Consider the following 20,258-nt stretch of genomic DNA (forward strand, 5'->3'; position numbering starts at 1 on the left):
CACTTGAATATAATGCCTGCTTGGAACAAACTCAGGCTGCAATAGAGAATCTTTTCAGAATATTACAGTGTCTCTGCTTAGTATCTTGAGCCTGTTGCCTGCAGTTCACTTGCAGTACCAGCTGAGCTATCGTGCAACATGGACTTCTCTTCTGCGGGGGAAACTTGGCTTTCTGCTGTTTTGCAGTTCACGGTCTCACACTTTCCCATGCACATGGGTAAATTGAACACTGTTATAGTATATAAACATGCGGTGTGAAGACATGTTAAAATGTATTCAAAAGAATCTTGACCTGTAGAATCTTTTTCATTAATACTGTACGCATGCGGAGAGTGGTTTATACAGCAGGGAGGCTCCATTTGAAATAATGGTTTTGTCATTCTGCTGTCACTTGGTGCAGGGCCGGTGGAGGACCCCAGCCTAAATCCAATTAACCTGAATGCAGATGGCAGACCCGAGAGGTCTCCCAGTCGGTTATGGCTTTAAAAAACGTGATCACGCTAAAGGTTCTGTTCTTTTTCTTCCTCTTTTACCGTTTTGGTAACTCCCGTATTATGATGTGATCTGACTTTCTGACGCATCAAGAAAGATGAAATGTTAAAACACTGAAACAGTAAAGCCCAGGGCAGACAGACGCGGCGCGGCACGCAAGGTATTTTGCCGTCTGTATTGCTGCCATTGCTTTCATATGGTGTTGGACAGATCAGCGCGGGATGATACCGCTAGTCCTGCGGTGACGCTGAGCAGTACCAGAGCGATTTTTTTTATGGCTGCCGCACGGTACCGTCGATGGATTAACCAATCACAGCCAAGTGCTGACAACACAAGTTTGCCAGGAAAAACCATAATTTGAAACTTGTCTACAGAGGTGTCCAAGCACCCTGAAGTGTTTGATCCCTCCCATATTTCATAAAAGGACAGGCAAGTCAGTATTTTATACATCGCCCCTGATAAGCATCCTTCCTGCCTTTTTTATTATTTCTGTAGTTCACTACTAGTTTTACTAAATAACTGTCTGTAAAAGGATATATTTTCTCACACTTTAGTAGTAGGCTACTTGCTGTCAGCAATGTAATGTATGTATCTGTGCTAAGCTCAGATCGCTCATTTCAAACACCTGCATATAGACGACAGAAAAACAATGTTGAAAAACAAACCAGTGTTTTTATTTAGTCGATTATATGCGGGGCTTTACAGCCCTATAGAATTAATAATGTTACGTTGACATATTGAAATTACATATCGCTTTGTAGTTTTCCGAAAATTGAAAAATGTGACATTTCGAAATCTAACATGAAATACTGTACTACTATTGTAGTTTCCGGTAAACTTTTGGGATACCATTGTGTAGTTTCTTAGATTGTATGATGTCAAATAAAAAATATCGAAATTATGTTCATAAAGGTTTTTTTTTTTAAAATTATGTCTGCATCCTAATATTCTCCAAGTGATGCAAAACTTGTGGCCATTATGTAAATTATATTCAAGTACACAGTCTACGGTCTGGTACTGACAACTCCTGTACTGTACCATTCAGTTTTTCTATATTGTAAGAAAAGTCAGTTGCGTAGTGCATACCGCTCCTGTGTGTCCGGGTGCAGACTAGCGGTATCGCACTGTGAAAATGCTCAGCCGTGCCGTGCCTGTCAATTTTGGTCTTAAAGGTAACAGGATTATACAGCAAAGTATAATAAATGAACTGTGAATGAACAGAATTCCTGAATGGTCAAATAATGAGAAAGCACAAAGACCAAGAAACAGGTTTTACAAACACGCTTTAAAAGTTATTGTGGTGTTTTTAAAAGTGTTTTTTTTTTTTCTTTAAGTTACAAAAATTGGATAAAGTGTGTAAACTCCTTGCAAAAAAAACTCAATGCCGTACAATGTGAATGAGCACCTCTGTCTGCAGATTGCGTTTCTGCATCTTAAAACCCAATAGGCTGCTAACTGCAGAGTGCGTTTGCCAGAGCAGTCATCATCATTTATTATTATTTATTTATCAACCACCCTCACTTTTGTTATTTTGAGGCTTTCCTACACTTGGATCATTTATGATCCAATATACAAGCGCTGCTTCACCCTGCAGACAGACTCCCTCTGTCCTGCGGAGGGGTTGGGATGTCATGGGGTCGCTTTGCGTTTCCGATTCACTATTAATTGATCTCGTTTTTATAAAGCTGTATAGCATGAAGCGAACAGGCAGACGCAGGTGTTATATATGCTCTCGTTAAATTGCCTCCTCTCTGTAGATGCATCTTGTTCACTTAGATTGCATACTGCACCCTGTGCAAGCTGAAACGCTCTCTAGCCAATGGGCAGGCCCTGTATGGACTGAGCATTTTCGCCCTGTGGAAAAGCAGCTGTTTTTCCAGGTGCCAGTACTGTGTGGCACATCTGGGTGCTGCTGGCATGTTGCTGGATACACCCCAGTGCTTCTCCAAATGATACTGTGGGGAGGCAGTGGAAAGTCTGGTTTTTAGAGAGGAAGTGGAAGTCTGTGATAGAGGCAACACAGGAAGCAGCGAAGGTAAAGTGTGTTTTAATGCAAATACTGCCGGGGTGCCCTGTACCATTTCAGGCATGACGATTTCAAATACGGGAGAATGCCTTTTCCTTACAAGTAAATACACAGATAGAGAAATGGAAACAATTTTACAGAACTATATTGTGACAGTAAGGTGAAGATGCTGTGAAAATGTGCATAGAATGGGATTACAGCACATTCAAGCCCTTATTTTAGATTCCTGTCAGGGTTTGTTTTTTGATGTAACCTTTTCATTTTGTGCATTGCAGATTTTTTTTAAATGTAGCCACATTTGCAACTTCCGTAAAGTACTACTAATGCACTTAATTTGGGAAATATGGCAAACGCATTATAGAGCATTTCCAAAAGCCATTTATTAATTCAGTGGTGAAAATGTCATCAGTTTATAAATTTGGCCCCTTTCCCCAGTTTGTCAGTTGTTGTTTTCAGATTGCTTTATATACCCAACATCTTCCATCAAAGTCAGCTAACGCAAGCCAAGTGCATATTTAATAAGGGAGTGTTCTCTGTACCAGCGGGCAACGGTTTGACAGTCAGATGAATGAGTGATGTGGAATGACGGGATCAATGTATCTGTATTTATTGTGCTCATCTTGTATGTATGATTTATCATGCTTGTGTTTCTTTTAAATATCAGATTCTATTAGGATCCCGTATGGAACCAAACTTTCCCTGTACATGTCAAAAGAAGCTGAAGGTATTTAAGACCTCTCTAGATTTTCACACCCACATGTTGCAACTAACCACAGATTTGTGTTTAGAAACCTGCACGTCATAATATTAATATTACCAAGTATAACAAGACGACTTACTGGCATGTACACCACATTGATAATTTAGTGCCACTGTGTATGAAATATGATATTCTATTTTAATATAGATTTGGGAGCATGCTAGAATATACAAACCCCCTAAACCTTATTAACCATTTCATATTATTATTCTTATTATTAAAACCCCTTTCTGATGCATTATGGAACAGCATGATTAAGTGGTACAACTATCAGAAACGTAACTTGTCTTAACTTCTTTTAGTTTTGCCTGTGTTTGAAGTTATAGATGAATTACACAAGAGCACGTTGTACCTTTATTTAAACAATGTATTCTCCAAGGAGATTTGTAACAAAGAAAAGCCCTTTCTGCTACCAATTAGGCTTCCGCTTCAAAAGAAATGTTTCCAAAAATATTTTTTGGTTTATACATTGTTTAAAAAAAAAAAAAAAAAAAAATTGTCGACTTCTCTATTGCATGTTAAACTTGCTGTCTGGTTAAAAGAAATACAATTCCTCAAATATCCAGTAACTAGACATGCAAGTCAATCCCCCTCAGCCTGACTTCCAGTTTAACTTTCATCATTGTATGTAAAAGGTATGTGCAAACACATTGTATGGAAATGTAACAGGACTTCTCCTTTGTCACACAAGGTTTTTAATGGGTGTTCGTTGACCTTTTCTCAGTGGTTTCTTGCCCGATTAGTAACTTTACTGGAGCAAGAGCTTAGTAAATATGGCCCACAGTGCCATCTATTGGCAGCATATTTTCATAAGTTTTTTCTGTATAGGATTTTGTATTGTACACATTGCCACCTGGTGGTTACAGTCTTCCAAACATCACTCCCAACATTTTTGTCACAACCATTAACTTTTAATGCCTCCTTTACAAACCATTCTCTAATTGTTTTGAACTAACCTGGATTCAGAATTTAACAGATGAAATAACAATTAAGTTTGGCCAATTCAGATTAACTGCAACCAACTTCAACTGCGAAATGGGGGAATGTCAAGTTTCTGTTTATCCAATTACAAGCTAAACCATCCATTACAATAACACTTTTTATTGGTTTTAAATCTACCTAGGATCCCTTTCTATTGTGCATAGTTGCAATATATATATATATATATATATATATATATATATATATATATATATATATATATATATATATATATACCAAACAAAGATGACGGAACAGGGGCTATGGTAATTGAAGGCATTTTCAGGTACATTAAAACCATGGAGAACATCAGTGTAATGCAGGTCCATGCACTGACATGTATGATCAATTGTCCTCTCCTCCTGAAGTCTTGAAGCACAGTTTAGTGCTTTGCTTCAGCTCAGTCCATCACTTCTGATCACATTTTAATTGCACTCTCTATTCAGGTTTTCATAGCTCTGGCAGCTCATGCTTTATAGTGCTGCAGAATTTTGCAGAGACTGCAGAAACATAATTGCATCCCTAAAGAAGTTTATCTTCCAGAAGATTATTATTTTTTATTTAAGAATGTAAAGTACACACATGAACAGTGATGCTATCAACATTTAGATCAGTACAATTTTCTTTTAAATTTGAGTAATTCATGAAATTAGAGAGCCTTGCAAAGGACAGCACATATTCGTGGATGGTGGCACTACAGTGACACTGGGTGGGCAAGCATTGTAATTGCTACAAGTGAATTCTGTATCATTAGCATAGCTCTAAATTAATTTGTACAATTGTTAAATTGTATTTAAGAAAATATGTAGTTGCTATTAATTCATATTGCAGTAATGGGTTCTTGTAAATCAAGTTCCCTATAGTTGGCTGAAACAATAACTCACAGTATTAGTTTCAGGATTTTATTTTATTTGATATATTTTATTGTAGTCAAGCAGCTTGCTGTGATTCAATTGCATCAGATATGGTCCCTAGAGTGGCATAAAAAAAACTAAACCAGCATTCAGTGTATATATATATATATATATTTTAATGCATACACATAAATATAAGTTTGATGCTTCGTAACTGAAGTGGTGGCTAATATTTAAAAATTGCTTTTTTGAAATTTCCCTAGGGCGATTTAAACATATCTCAAGACTTTAGAAGGACTAAGAGCCCAACAAACAGACTGATTTATTGTGAAAATGTCTGTGTCTTGGCAGGAAATATTAGAATGAAGTATATACTGTAGACCTACCGGCTTTCTTGAACTTTTCAAAGAGTGAATTTATTGGAAGTATTTACAGTTTTTAATTATAAAAATGCAAAGTAAAAAAAACATTCTGTAACAGTAGCTCGCTGTGATGTTTGTGCATCTAGCAACACTTCAGCCGGTCTCCAGAACGAATTCCAGTACATCCTGGGTGTGCAAAAGCATCTTTTTACTCTTTTTAATGAGCAGGTATATTTACAGTATTCACGCCCGGGATTAAAACAGGTTTGCAAAGCTTTGCATGTTCATGGGGCCCTTTTCTAAACTTTAAGGGCTGCATCCTATTTGGAATTTGAATACACTGTAAACACAATGGCACACATCCTTCATTAAACCAGCCTCATAACTTATTACTAAGCTGGCTAATAAAACCTTCAGTGTCTTCTTCGTCAGCAGCCAGGTGAACACGTTCCTGAGGCAGAAATAGTGCTGTCTGTACAGCGGGCACCTTTTTAAAATATTCGCAAATAAAGTAAATTAAATGGAGTACACATGCTGGGTACACATGTATTTATTATATCATTTTGAATCTTCTCCTTTAAGCAATATGGAGTACCATCAAGATGACAATGAACTAGGAGCCTAACACATGGCCAATGTGTATATTAATAGCCAGTGAGTGGGTGTTTTCAGGGTTTTGAGAGAATTGTTACTATTTTATAACAATCCCCCACAATTACAAAAGGGGAACAGTATATAAGTGTCACAAACAAACATCCATCTATACAAGATCACGGTCTGTGCCGTCTGCTGCTAGGTATAGTATGTGGTGTAAGAATATTGATTTTGTACAAGGTACATTGTGTTTGAGTGTGATTTAAGTTGAAATTCAATCTCAGTGATTTTCAGCCTTACAGAAATAACTGAGCAAAAGATTTTTTTTCATATCAGTTGCTGATAATTTTCTAACCTTGCCATCCCTTGATGCGATGAACATCATATTTCAGTGTCTCCTATGAAGAAGGGAGACGGGAGGTTAAGATGTGTAATTTGAACAGCTTTTGTTGGTCCAATCCTAAGAGGTACTTGAACACTAGCTTAATCAACTTCAGACATTATTCCAATTACCTGAAACCCCTGCAGAATATTACATCTAAATGGGCTGTAGCTGGAATTGTTCATCTACTACAAACTCAATTTTAATGAAATATCCCGTTTTCTTCAGAGAAACTCTTCAGATGTTCTGTTGTCATTGCTTTACATGTAAACAATTCTTCCAGGTGTGTGCCCTAAATCCACCACTGGTCCTGTTCAATTTTTTAAAGTGAGCTTTTATATAAAGTATTCAGGAATTAAAGATTTTCAAGTGAGAAACCATGAATGCACACATATAAACTGCTAGTCTTTTAAATTGTAGATAGATTCAGAGCCCTAAACAGCCATGTGTAAGTATCCATCAATTCATACATTCACTTATTTACACACAGAACAGAGGATTTCTACAAGGTATTCATTTTAACTGTACATTAAACAATATCAAAGACTATTCTCGGAGAGAAAAAAGGAGTACATAATCATTTTAACAAAACCGCATCGTCATTATCTTAGCATTACTACCGTTCCTACAGGAAATTACTTTAAACACTTAATAATACAATCTGGACAAATCAGACTTCTTAGATTCTTACACCTTTATCAGGGTAGGGAGACAGAGACTGTCTGCACAGCAATAAATACAAATCAAGACTTGTAGATGACAAGGTCTGTCTGTGTGCTGCAGTACACTGGAAACTGATGAGTCCTCTTCCATTCTCCAGCAGAGTAGCAGCACGGTGCTACTGCAGCACAATGTGCAACTCATATTTAATACAAAGCTCCTTAAATTAAAAATATGAATAACCTGAATGAACTCATCATCAAGAGACCGGATATTTGTGACCTTTCTTGTTCCAGATGCCAGGATTTAGAATAGAACGAGGCATGATAATTTCCTAGGAACCCCCCTGGAGCCTTCTGAAATAATTTGATGGTTCTGTGATGTTTTTAATGGAACCAAAAGCTCTGTCCAAAATCATTTCCCTTTAGGTATTTTTTTCATGACTGAGCGCCATGCATGTCGTATTTATTGATTCCTATTAGCTTGAACTGCAGCGCCAGTAGTTTTACAATGGTTACTTGTCTCCACCTAGTGGTCAATGTGGTATTACAATAACATTCTGTACAGATAAAACGTTCCCAAAGGGAGGTATTAAAGCAGAAGTCCGTTTGCATGGGTTGCATGAATAATGTATGCATGTGAGTAAGGTCTGTGTTTTTCTGTTTTGTTTTATTTTTTATTTTTAGATGTATAGTATTTACCTGGATGAAACTGTATCTCTAATGCTTTGCACATTGGAAATTTAAAAAGGTATTGAAAACACAATCACTGATCTTAGATTTACTTACCAGGTGTCATTAGTTTATCCTTTCACTATACCCTATACGGATTATCAGAAAATTGCCATTGTTACTCTTTAACCACCACAAGCCTTTAAAATAAATCAGCAAATAAACAATTCTATTAATTGCTTTAGATAAAAATGTATTAAAGTATACGTGTTGACACAGATCATTTTTGCATCTGCTTTAAATCAGCCAGACTAGCGTTTATTGAGTACATCATCCTACTTTTATTTCAGCTATGTTAGTGTACCAAATTAGACTGTCAACTGCACACATGAGCCTCCAACAGCTCTCTTGAATGCCCTCTTAACCCCTTAAGGTACATAAGGAATGTAGCGTTCTTCAAACGGTTTCTTCTTAAAATCACGAGGAAACTGACCGTTTGAATGACAGTAAATTTTAAACTTGTTTTGTGCACCTCATTGCAAAAATAAGAAAATGTATATTTATTTGTGGGACACATACATGTCCCTTAAAGGGTTAGATGTTAAAATGTTGAAACCCATGTCATGCTTTCTTCCCTCGGTTATTTGTTGAAGGTGAAACACAGTCCAAACACATCTACAAAATCCCCCTCAGTAACCTGGTGGGCCGGAGCATCGAGCGGCCCTTGAAATCCCCGCTGGTTAACAAGGTCATCGCCACACCCACTTCCAGCGCTGTGGCTTCCACCGTCATCCCTGTGACACACTCCCTGTCACTGTCCCGCATGGAGATCAAGGAGATAGCCAGCCGAACACGCAAGGAGCTGCTAGGTAAGAAGCATCCGGCACTACAGCTCCCAATGCATCGAACCACCAACACCGTGGTTCACTCTCTGACTTCTACTTGTGGAACAGCAAACCACTGTGATACGCTAAACAGTTCCGTTACTGGCCCTGGGATTCAACTGAACTAAACACACACAAACTGTGATTAGGATAACTGGTGTTTTTTGGGGGATTTTAGGCTGTGTTAGCAATAGATAACTGCACCCACAGGACTACTGTATGTACTGGAATTTTTTTTTTTTTTTATCCCTTAGATTTATTAAAACTTTATTACAGGCAGCATAACTCGGTTGCCCCTTCTTATTAACCCTAGTTTTACTTTTTTTTAAGGCCTAACTGATGAACCGAGCAACAAATCAGAAGCTACGCAAAAACAAAAAAAGCACGCTCGGAAACCGGTGGAGGGGGAAGCGAAGCCGGGAGCTGCGAGGTCACCCAGCAGCGACAGGTAGGTCTCTCAACACATTTCATCCAGCACATTGGAACAGGTTTGACTTACCCAGGATTCCATACGCCTGAAGCAAAATCTCCAGCAGTGCTTTGCTGCTTTAAGAGTACGGAACGCTGGAAGAATTCTAATGAGCTTGCTGGTCATTGGCTGCAGATGAGCCACCAGCCTTTCCACCCCTGTCTGAGACAGAATGCAAGCTGGCTCCTAAGCCTTTTAACCCCAGTAACAGTCATGGTTTTATGAGCTCCTCAAAGTGATATATGTGAAGTTTCAATACATTATCATGTACACTGCCGTATACAAGAGTGTACTGCAATAAATATATGATTTATATAACACTATATTCAAAACAGAATTATTGCTTGAGTCTTTTTTACCATTAAACTATTTTTTTTTAAAAAGTAGAAAAATACAAGCTTGAGACCTTACAGTATCCACCTCTCTCCTGATATGTGTTGTCTATCAGTGTACCCACAGCCACTGGTTTATTGCATCATGCCTGAGGCAGGTTGGCTTTGCTTGACCTCACAAACACTCTCAATGCTAAGATACAACAGCAGCCTGACAGCCATGACAGATAGATGGAAAAGAGACAATACCTCTAATGTGCCTCATGCAGGGAACCTTGAGACCTTGGCAATCAGATCGCACTCAGATCACCTCACAATGCATGCGTTTATTTATCTAGAATTGCCAAAGTAAAGATCATATAACTGCTCATAGAATTATTAAGCGGGAATGGAGAAAAATGTGTATAGGTCCAATTAAAATCAAATTGACGTTTTCCTTTCTTTCCATTTCTGGAACAAGACAAATCTTGAGTTGAATTAGGAAATTCTTCAAAAATTCTTTAAAGATTTCTCAGTGCTGTAAAATGCTTTAAAAATCAGCTGTGGCTTATCCCAGCAGGGTACAAGTTGAAAGGCTTGTCTAGTTTGATTATGTTGTTTTTTTTTTTAACCCATTAAGTGCCAAAATACATTTCTTTGAAAAAAATCAGAACACAAGCTGTATTTATGTCATTTGATGCATTACATTTAGACTAGATTTAAACTAGAGTAAGTTATCATAACAGTATAGTTAAAGAGAAAATTGAAATGCCAGTTAAAAATGCACCAAAGAATTACAGGAGTAGCCCGTCCTCAAATGAGGACAACTTAACAGGTTAAAGTCTAATCGATTTGGTTAGCCACTGCTTTAGGATTAGACTGCATGGCAGCTTCTGACGTCATGCTCTTGTCGGGTCTGTTGCAGGATCATAACCGGGTCTTTCGACACAGACTCCGATGGACAGTGGCACTACTCCACGAGTTCAGAACCGGACACGGCAGGAATCCCCGAGGAGAGCCCTACCCTGACCAGCCCCTTCGTGCTGGCCACTTCCTTCGAGGAAGACATTGTGGACTTGAAGTGAGGACAATCCAGAGCCCCTTTCTTTTGTACGCCTTCCTTCTCTGAAAAAGATTCTTCACACACACAAGATAGGAATGTCACAATGTGTTTTACTGGTCGTTATTATTTGATCTGGGAATGCTGCTGTGTTTGAGTTTATGTATTTAAAATTTAAAAAGCATAGCGGACAGACAGTTGTTATAGTTTGTCTGTTATCTCCTCTGTATTTTTGATACAAGTGTCGTGGCGGCTTTTTCTGCATCTCAATGGCTTTTTAAATTGCTAGCAAACTGCATACCTGAGAAAACAGGGTGGACATTGCACAGCATTTCTTCCAATGAACCCGAATGCTCCTCTTGTATTCTCATTGCAAGAATGTTAAAGGGCAATCAGACAGACCACGGTGTCTACGTGTGTAAAAGGATGAAGCAATGGAAGATATTTTGTGAGGTCTTATTGAGGAATTCAATAGCTATTCAACCATATCGTGGTCTATTTTCAGAGTTTTAAACACGTTTTTAAATTAAAGAATATTGATATAGAATATTATATTGGATTTTAATACCATTTGAAGCCCTTATGTACTGGGAAACTGGATAATGACTCCAGTTAGAAGCTCTGGACATGCAGAATCCAGTGTGAATGTATTATCAGTGGAGTTTTACACCCATTCAGATATACAGTTTCCTGTTTAACCTGAAAAATGAATAAAGCCTTGAATACTTCTGTTTAGGGGGGGTCCTCCTGGGTTGCAAGATGACTTCCCAAGTTGAAAGATTTCTTCGAATTCTCATGACACTATTGTGGCATTCCTACAGCGTAGCTACTGTTTCTGTATTGTGCATGCCTGCCTTGTCCCTTTTCTGCTCATGCACTTGGAAACAACCAACCACTTTTGTTTAAATGTGAACTCTTCAACACTATTATGAGCCTTGAGAAATAAAAAGAAAAAACAAATGGGAATATTTTTGCAGATTTATTTACTTGTTATTTATTATTGCGTATTGGTGAATGGAATACATTTGTTGGTTAAGGTTTGTACAATATTTTTTTTTTTTGGTCAACCCTATTTTGTTTTCTTGAGCACTAGACCTAGACTTTTAGCAGTGGTTTTGTACCTAAATTAATATTTACTGTTTAGACTGTTGCTGAACTTCTGTGATATTAAACAACAAAAAAACACCAAGTGTCTTAAAATATATTGTATTGCCATTGTTTTTAATGCCAAGTACTAACTGTAACTGTTTTGTGTTTCAAATGTGGCCTCAAAAGAAACTGAACTATTAATAATATTATACTTATTATTATTATTATTATTATTATTTTAAGTGATGTTGACCACTGCTGTGAAGGTAGTTAATTTTGTTCATTGATATGAAATAAATATTTATGAAATTTGACACCACAGTTTTCACTTGTGTGGTTTTATGTTCAGTATTGTGTAATCTGCACATTTCCATTAAAATATATTTCAGTAAAATTGGTATAGAGCCACAATTCCAGAATATATTAAACTGGGAGTGGAAAACATGTCCACAATACTGGAGCTTTGACAAGCATTTTTCACTATCACAGCGGCAGAGTACAGATAACACTAGAACTATCTGAGCCTGGATATAACAATGATCATCAGACCCCGTGTAGGCCCCCGGTGTATTTCATCCAACATCCAGGAGAAAGGAAAACCGGCTGCTAGGATAAGCCCACTATTATTCCAGTGTTCCTCTGCTCTCAAAAGCAGCTATTAATAACTGCCCCACCCACTGCTTGTTTTAGGTACTCTTCATATTTCAAAGCAAATTGACATCAGTTTTGGCAGAGCTTGTTGGTTGAATTTCTTTATTTTGGACTAATTTCAGGTCCAGCTGTTCTTCAGTCCTGTCATCAAGGGATGTTGAAGCACATTCCCAGTGAACAACAGCCAGTTACTGTAGGGGGGTGGGGTGTAACTTGCCATCTTGTTCTGCTTGCCTGTATTTGATCTGTCTCCTGGTTAATAAACCCTGCAGGCTTGCTTAGGGACGGCGGGTGTAATTTGTTCTGCAGCGTCCTCATCCCCAAGGGTTTGATGATATCACTGTGAATCCCTATCAGCAGGTACTGCACACACCGGGACAGCTCCTCTCACACAGGCCAGCCCCACACATCTGCTTGCTGCTCAGATCTTGCAAAATCGAACCCGATTGTTGCAACTTACAGCTAATCAGAAACCACCAGACTCTGCCAAAGATACCTCAAGCATCAACGCAGCTTAATCAGACACTATTAAAAAAAAAATCACAAACTTCAAAATCAGGAGGTAAGCAGATCCAGTTCTTGCTATGTGATAATCTTCTCATTGATCCAGGAATTCTGTTTTCTTATCATACTGATGCAAGTCGAAACGATGTGCTTAATCACTTGACACTAAATTGTTTAGGTAACGGAAACAGAAAATGCATACAGAAATGTTTTCAGACCAGGTAGGATAACAAATGATCTAACCGCTAGAAAGCAACCATGTGCTGTATGTAGGTGCCAATATTTCTGAAGTGGTCCTTTTCATGGCACCTGTTTTTCAATAGAGAAAGTGAACAGTGAACTGCAGTACAGCTTGTCAAATAGTCAATCACAAAAAAAAGGCATTTCGCAGCCCGTTGCCAGTTAAAATATTCCTTGTTTGATTTTCATAACGCTCATACCTGGCTCAGTCTCGCACGACTGCACATCCTGTAATGTCTTTAACACAAGCTGATGTTTTCACTTGGAGTGGTAGCACCTAGGCCTGACTTTGACAGCTATCATTGCTGCTCATTCGGAGACAGGCGACTGCATTGCACAAGCAGTTTAGTGGGCAGGGTCCAGTTGCTACCTCACCTAATGGGTGATGAAGTGCTCGGCTGCAACACTAAGAAGCTTGAGTCTGTGCAATAATGTGCTTGTATTGAATGACTGGACTTGGGATTCTACTCATGACAGCCTTGTTAGTCGCTCTTCTCTTAAACCATTAAGTGGCAGAAGGTCCTATTTTATTCTCGTTCATTTCTATAAGGTTCTTCAGTTGTGTCGTTATTCTTTCTTTGGAACAGCCTTGGGGTTCTGGAATGCCCTTCAGGATTCCATTGTGTCATTGTCAAGCCTCTGTTATTAAAATATAAATATCTTTTATCTTTTAATACATATATATATGTGTGTATTGTATGTATATGTGTGTGTGTATACGTGTGTTTTTATTGCTATTGCTTGGATATATAATTGTTGTATTGTTTATTATTGAGCATGGTTTACTTAGGTCTCTCTTTGTATTAGTGCTGCACTATTGAGATGTACCTCTGCTGGCTCTGTAGGCACAATGTGAATAAACTAAACTAAACTATATGCCTTTATAATAACAGATGAAGTTAATCAGCAGGGTTGCCTTGGCAGTTCCCAGCTGCAGCTTTCAAAGAATGTATTTTCTAATGCAATCCTTTATCACTGGGGTTGCTTCGAATTTTTTATTACCTGAACGGAGAGAAGAATGACATTTTGTTATTTTGACGTTGGCGTCTGATTAAGATCACTAGGAGAGAAAATATCCCTGAAAGGTCAGCCTGGCGTTTCGTGAAAAAACACAGATTCTTCCTTGTGTTTGAGAAGCTAATTAGATGATACTGACCGAGCATGCAGCCCTGAATAGGTCAAGCCTGCTGACGAAGGAAATTAAAATGTTTTAACATTTTCATTAAAACGACGCGCTTTGAGTGAGATGGGAGAAGGTAACACCTGGGTAAGCATTGTCCTCTAGAAAGATCTAAGCAGGTCTTTTAACTGTGCCCTAATGCATAAACATGCCAGCTAATTTCTCCTATTAAATTTTAATGTATTCTTACAAAACTTTCATGTTGCAAAATCAAAATATGTGTTTGGAATAAATTATACAGAAGATGATGCTGTTCAGCTTAATGTGTGATTTGTATATTTAATTACATTGTGATCCAAAGCAACATTTGCCAAATTCAGTTTTCAGCTTCAGCCATATGTAAAATGAGCTCAGTGGCTCTCAATAACAAATGTGTACTTACAATATGTACAGTAAGCTTTTCTTTATTTTTACTAGCATTCGATTGCTGGGGACTTTCAAAGTAACTTACAATAAATGACACATTTAATCATCAACAGCAATGTACATGAGGTTTTCTTTACCGAAAGTATTCCAGTGTTTTTAACAAGGACTTGGTGTCTCTTGTGACAATGCTCAGGGTAACTCTGCAAAAAAAGACAACCGTATTTGATACGGTTAAGGCTTCTGGTACGAGGCTAGGCCCCTCAGAGCTTTCTGACAGTAGGACCTTCTACTTCCTGTACATCTTTGTACTGCTTGTATTGGGACTGCAGTGACTCACAAAGCTGTGGGTCTCCAGCGTACAGATTTATAGTATATTGTATTGGATAGGTAAGCCGTGTTTGTTGTCATCAATTTAAAAGGTTTGGGTTTTTTTTTAAAAGGCTGAAGTGCTCGCAAATTAACAAGCTGGTTCCTGTCAATTACTTGATAAAACGTCTAATAAAACCTTGCTTGCACGCCACTTCAGCTCAGTTGCAGTTCCAGTGTCATTCTTAAACCTCGAACATTTCCCAGTGCCTACAGAGGGTCAGCACCTTGAAACCAAAGCCAGTCACGCCTCAGCAGCTAAGCAAGGCCGGGCCTGGCTCCTTGCAGGAATGGCATGAAATCTTTAAAATAAGAGTTTATTCAAGTCTCTGGTTCTCAGATTGTATCCAGCTGGCTTTGCCTCAGCCCCCACCCACCTTTAAAAAGCCATTAGCCATTATTCTTTCGAAATACAACACATGGAAATGCATACAGAACAGCACGGTTATTGCTCGTGATTTTTTTGTTTGTCGAAGCAGAAGGTCTGATGACGTCAGGCCTGTGATGCGGTTGTTTCAGGACCACACTGACCAAAATTTCACCCGTCACCCTTTTACAGTCACAATATAAACCTTTGGGATCAACTCAGCCAATCAGGTTCTGAGTAGAGCTGTCATTATCCCACAGGTACAGCAAGCTAACAAGAGCTGAGGGAGTCCTAAAAACACATACAAAAATGTCTTTGTACACAAATAAATTTGTTCGGTATGTAACAGAAGTAATATCCTCCACCTTGCCTTTCACCTCACTGTTGCCATGGCCAGTTATCTGAACTTTAATGCTGAAATATGGCACTACATTGTGGGTGAACTGCTGTAGGAATATTTCAGTGCTGCTGTGTGTAGAATAATGAGCCCTACCACCAATGGTGACACAGCAGATGCTCACATTAGAAGCTCAGCGACAGGTTTTACCAGTCTGTGTTTGCAGCAATCAGCACCGTGGGGCCGCCGATCAATCAGAGGCAGCCTGCAAGTGCAAGAGAGGACAGCGAGCGAGTTAGGAAGATTAATACACAGCAGCAGAAAGGACGAGCACAGAAACCACGGCTCGAGTGTTTGAAACATGTTCAACCAGACACCAAGTGGTTCTTCACATCCCACTGTGAGCTCCCTCTTACTGAGAGAGAGGGCGGGTCATGGAAACTGTGGGTGTGCTAATAAAAAGTGTCTCGATATGGTTCGATAAACATACAGCATTATTTCCACACTCTGGGAATTGGCTTATATGCATATATAGTGGATCTCTTCTTTTTATACAGGCTGGGATTACTTTATGGACAGAGGATCTCCTCTGTCCATAGCTAGGCTCTTTTTAAATCCCTCAACCAGCTGTCAGACAGTACTGTATGTCTCTTTCCAGTTATACAACACTGTCACTACTGACAGAGACATTCACCTCTTAGATCAGGTCTGGGACCAAATCTTGGTGGTCCGCTCTGTCACAGAAGACCACGCACTGGCAGTCTGTAGATGTTCTCCTGCAGAAGCACCTGGCACAACATGAACCCTGGTGTGATACAGACCCGCCCTAGGCTTTAACCAATATATTTAAAGGCTTCCCTTTTCTATTCCTGTGTTGGCTAGAGCAGCCATAAAAAGAACACTGCCTGGCCAAAGAAATGCATGTCCTGCTACCGACGCCCACAATGTATACTTAGCTCCCAGCCAGTGGAAAAGGGCGAGTCTAGTCCAGTGCTGAAGGTTTCAGTGATTTGGGCCACAGTAGCATGCGTGTTGCTTGTCACAATACTTTACATACATTTGCCAGAATTGTACTTTCTGGTGGTCTTAAATCTTACAGTGCATCATGTGCACATATATTTGTATGCAGACTTATATTGTTTTACTTACACTCTCTGTTTGTCCTTGGTTTCTATACAAGTAGGAATAGTTTTAACAGTCAGCAATTGGGGGTACATTGGTGTTTACCGTTTGTCAAGATAAGCGTTACAAGGATAAGAAAAAAAACGTTTCCGTGCAAACAAAAAACTGGAGCATGACTAAGCCTAGAGCATGCAGGAAGACAAATGCACAAAGTGGCATGCTGAGCTGAGAGAATTAATTCAGCAGCCCACGAAGACAGCTTCCCAGTTCTATACAAAAAAAAAATAAGCAGGGGGAGAGGACATTTTAAAACGTTCTGAAAGCTCATCACGCTATCCCAAGATTTTCAGAACATTATCTCTGTATGTGCACCATCGACTGGTGTCCAGAGTGGAAAAAAAATCTCTCTCCTCTTCTCCTCTCTCTCGTGCTATTGTAACCACCCATCACTCCACTCTCTTCTTTGATAAAATAGGTGCAATTAGTCTCAGTGTTGCTCAGCTGCAGTCAGCAGCTTAACCCTTGCTTATCCGGTTCCTCTGAGGTTCTGATTGCATCTTTCATAAAAGGCCAAGTGAAATTGTTGGTTTGCTGTAAGCCACTGTTCTCCTATGTTTATAAAGCTGTACTTGGGAGTCATAGTTGATCCTGTGCTATTTGTGTTCTATCAATAACAGGGAAGCAAGTTATTTAGAATGACACTATGGAGCTAACAGTAGCTGTGACCTTATATAGGGTCCCGCAGTATATAGGTCTGCCTTATAACAAGGTGATTTATGTATTGAAAACTGTACTAGATTTTTGGATTGGGCAGTATAGAATACCTCTAACACCTTGTGCATTGCCCGATTCATATGCAAAGCTACGACTGCTGTTTGCTTGAGGTATTACTGTATGTATTGAGATAGATGAGTGTGTCTAATGTGTTGACGCAGTAGTGAGATGCCAGTAGCCCTGGCAGCTGGTTCTAGGGCAAAGTTTAATTGATAGCCGACAGTTCACTTGAGAAAAGAACTGAAATCCCTCACGAGATGTTGCTTCAGGACTACATTGCCGCACAGAACGTAAAAGATAACAAGGTATGTTTATAAAAACAATGCCATCTCTAGCACAGATATCAATACTGTGCCATTACAGCAGGTTACCATGACAAGGAGGGCACTGTCCAAGCCCCTTAGCCACAGCTAGACACAAAAGCTTCTTATAACAAACATCCATGTGTAGTTTCATGAAATAAAAACCTTGCAAATGAATCTTTCAAAGTCACCTTCACAATGACCTACAGATACACACTGCCTGGTCACTTTATTAAGACCTGTGTCTAATATCAGGTTGGGCCACTGTTTGCCCAAATTAAAGCCCTGAAAGGGTGTGGCATAGACTCTACAAGGTGCTGGAAGGTGTCTTGTTGGACAGGTACTAATAAAATGGCCAGGCAGTGTACAGTCCTGTATTTACAAGCAATTGCTGTTTTATTCTCCTTCAGAACAAGACACTCATCACCAGCTAAGATAGCTATCTGGTACAGACAAGGCTGTAAATAACTAGGGACAAACTGGCTCCAGCATATTACTGACTATTGCACGCAGATTCATTCTGTTCAGTTTATGTAATGCTTGTTTGTATAGGATGTACACTGTGGTGTTCCGCTTAATGGATTTTAATCCTTGGCTCTGTATACAAACAAATCTACAGCAAACAAAACAGCCAACACCTGATTCTAAGAACGGCATTAGAGACAAAATACTAGACTATTGCAGTATGTACACAAACTGGACTGTCAACAAAGGGTTCTCTATGATAAAGTGCACAAAGCATTGCTAAATGTAGTAAGCATTATATTGTGGGGGTAAACTGAACCAGTCTGAAAGGCACAGCAGCTTAATCACACCTTGAGACCTCTGGTGACCAAAAACATGCACTGTAACAGAATTCTAGTATTCTTCATAGATGATTGTTACTGCCAGGTTTGTACGCATAAAACAATTGCTGCCGGCTCTAAAATGGTGCACATTTTAAATACGAGGGTTGCCAAAAAAAAGCAGAGGGTCAGTTATGTGCTCTCCAACATGCACGACAGAAAAATAATTTGCTGCAGTAAGTGGCGGAGCAATACTCCCATAAGATTAGCACAAGCATAAAACCAAGAGCCAAAGAAATAGCTTTGTGTTCGATGGAGATGTTCTCACAAAGGGGTATAAGAAAACAATCCATCAGTTTCATATACAGCACATCCTGCAACAGAACTCAGCAGCCCAGGAGACATTCCGGACCCATTGCCAGGGCTTGATTAGACTGCAGTCTTTTATTTTCAATATTACAGTAGAACTGCCAACTGTTCTGTAGAGATAAGATTTTGAAAACAGCACGTTTTGGTTCAACACAGTACCCCATCATCTTCCTTGTTGAGTAAACAACCAGTGTCAGGCTCTACGATCAAATCCCACAGTGTGTGGGATGTTTCCTTTCTTCTCTATGGCTTTTTCCTCTACCAGTAATCCTGTAAAACTGAATCTCATTTCGTTCCAGTATCAAACTGGGGCTGCAGGCAGTCACATCTCCAGACTATACCTTAGTATCCAAACCGGACATTAAGAAAAATATTGTCTATATGTAACCCAGGTTTTGTATAACTGATATTTATAAATGCACTCACCAACCCCCAACCTCACACAATGCTTTCATTTGATATAGCCAGTAGTATTTTATTTATTGTATAATTTATTTAAATAATTGTTAATACACATGAATGGGGTCTATTCACAAACTGATTGCTGTTTTCAAAGTCTGTTTTTAATTATACAATGCGCACTGATATTCATGAAACTTATTAATTATCCCATTACCGTATGTATGTAGAAACATAACTGTAGCTATCACACACGCGTTTGTTGTTTCTCTTTTGGAAAATAAAAAACTTAAACAAGAAAACAAACAGACTGATCAGCAAAGTCTCTTTCTGATAAAGTGGCACAGACGACTAAACTGCTGAAACTATTGGGGTTGAACGTGATTGTGGGGATCTGCAGCTTACAGCCTTCACTTAAGTCTGTGCAGTGCTTTGCTGCCCCCTCAAGACCTCTTTTAAAAATGAACATTTACTGTGAGTGATTTCGTGTTAAAATTGCCAGGTCTTTCAAATTTATAATACCATGCGGTTCTAATTTGCTGCGTGACTGCTTCCTGTTAGGGATGGGGGCTGACTAGCATTACAATTTAGCAGTAATCCATTGTATTCTATTACAATATGTATAGAATGTACGTTAAACAGGATATCTTGTTTTCACCCTAAACATTATTGCTAGTCACTAATGAAACCTGCACTTAAAACCTTTCTTTTGCATGAAATCACCCTAACTTTAATGATTTCTTCTTGGAAAACACAAATGACTATTCTGGTGATTTCTAGGAAATTGTGTCACTTCTATATGCTAGATCCAGATTGCTCACTCACTGCACAGTATCAAGTTAAATTGATTATAACAAGGAACCCGTCTGCTTTCTGCACTCACATGCTGTCTCCTTCGACC

The 20,258-nt window shown here is 38.9% G+C and overlaps 1 protein-coding gene and 1 long non-coding RNA gene across 5 annotated transcripts in view; one reads left to right on the forward strand and one right to left on the reverse strand.

The window, feature by feature from the left end:
- Nucleotides 1-11,903, forward strand: part of LOC117964710 (GTPase-activating Rap/Ran-GAP domain-like protein 3) — a 112,814-nt gene extending 100,911 nt beyond the window's left edge. For 2 of the 4 annotated variants that reach the window (XM_058986903.1, XM_058986904.1), the window contains exons 28-31: nucleotides 3,183-3,242; nucleotides 8,436-8,651; nucleotides 8,997-9,114; nucleotides 10,372-11,903. In XM_058986903.1, the coding sequence (XP_058842886.1) occupies nucleotides 3,183-3,242; nucleotides 8,436-8,651; nucleotides 8,997-9,114; nucleotides 10,372-10,531 (554 nt within the window). In that variant the 3' untranslated portion in view covers nucleotides 10,532-11,903. The remainder of the gene's footprint in view (nucleotides 1-3,182; nucleotides 3,243-8,435; nucleotides 8,652-8,996; nucleotides 9,115-10,371) is intronic. The other 2 variants (XM_058986907.1, XM_058986905.1) reach the window with 2 other exon arrangements.
- LOC131697523 (uncharacterized) overlaps nucleotides 1-20,258 on the reverse strand; it is a 31,902-nt gene that overhangs the window by 3,934 nt on the left and 7,710 nt on the right. The gene's annotated exons all lie outside the window — the stretch shown is intronic.

This window comes from Acipenser ruthenus, chromosome 15 (assembly GCF_902713425.1).
Source record: "Acipenser ruthenus chromosome 15, fAciRut3.2 maternal haplotype, whole genome shotgun sequence".
Classification (NCBI taxonomy): Eukaryota; Metazoa; Chordata; class Actinopteri; order Acipenseriformes; family Acipenseridae; genus Acipenser; species Acipenser ruthenus.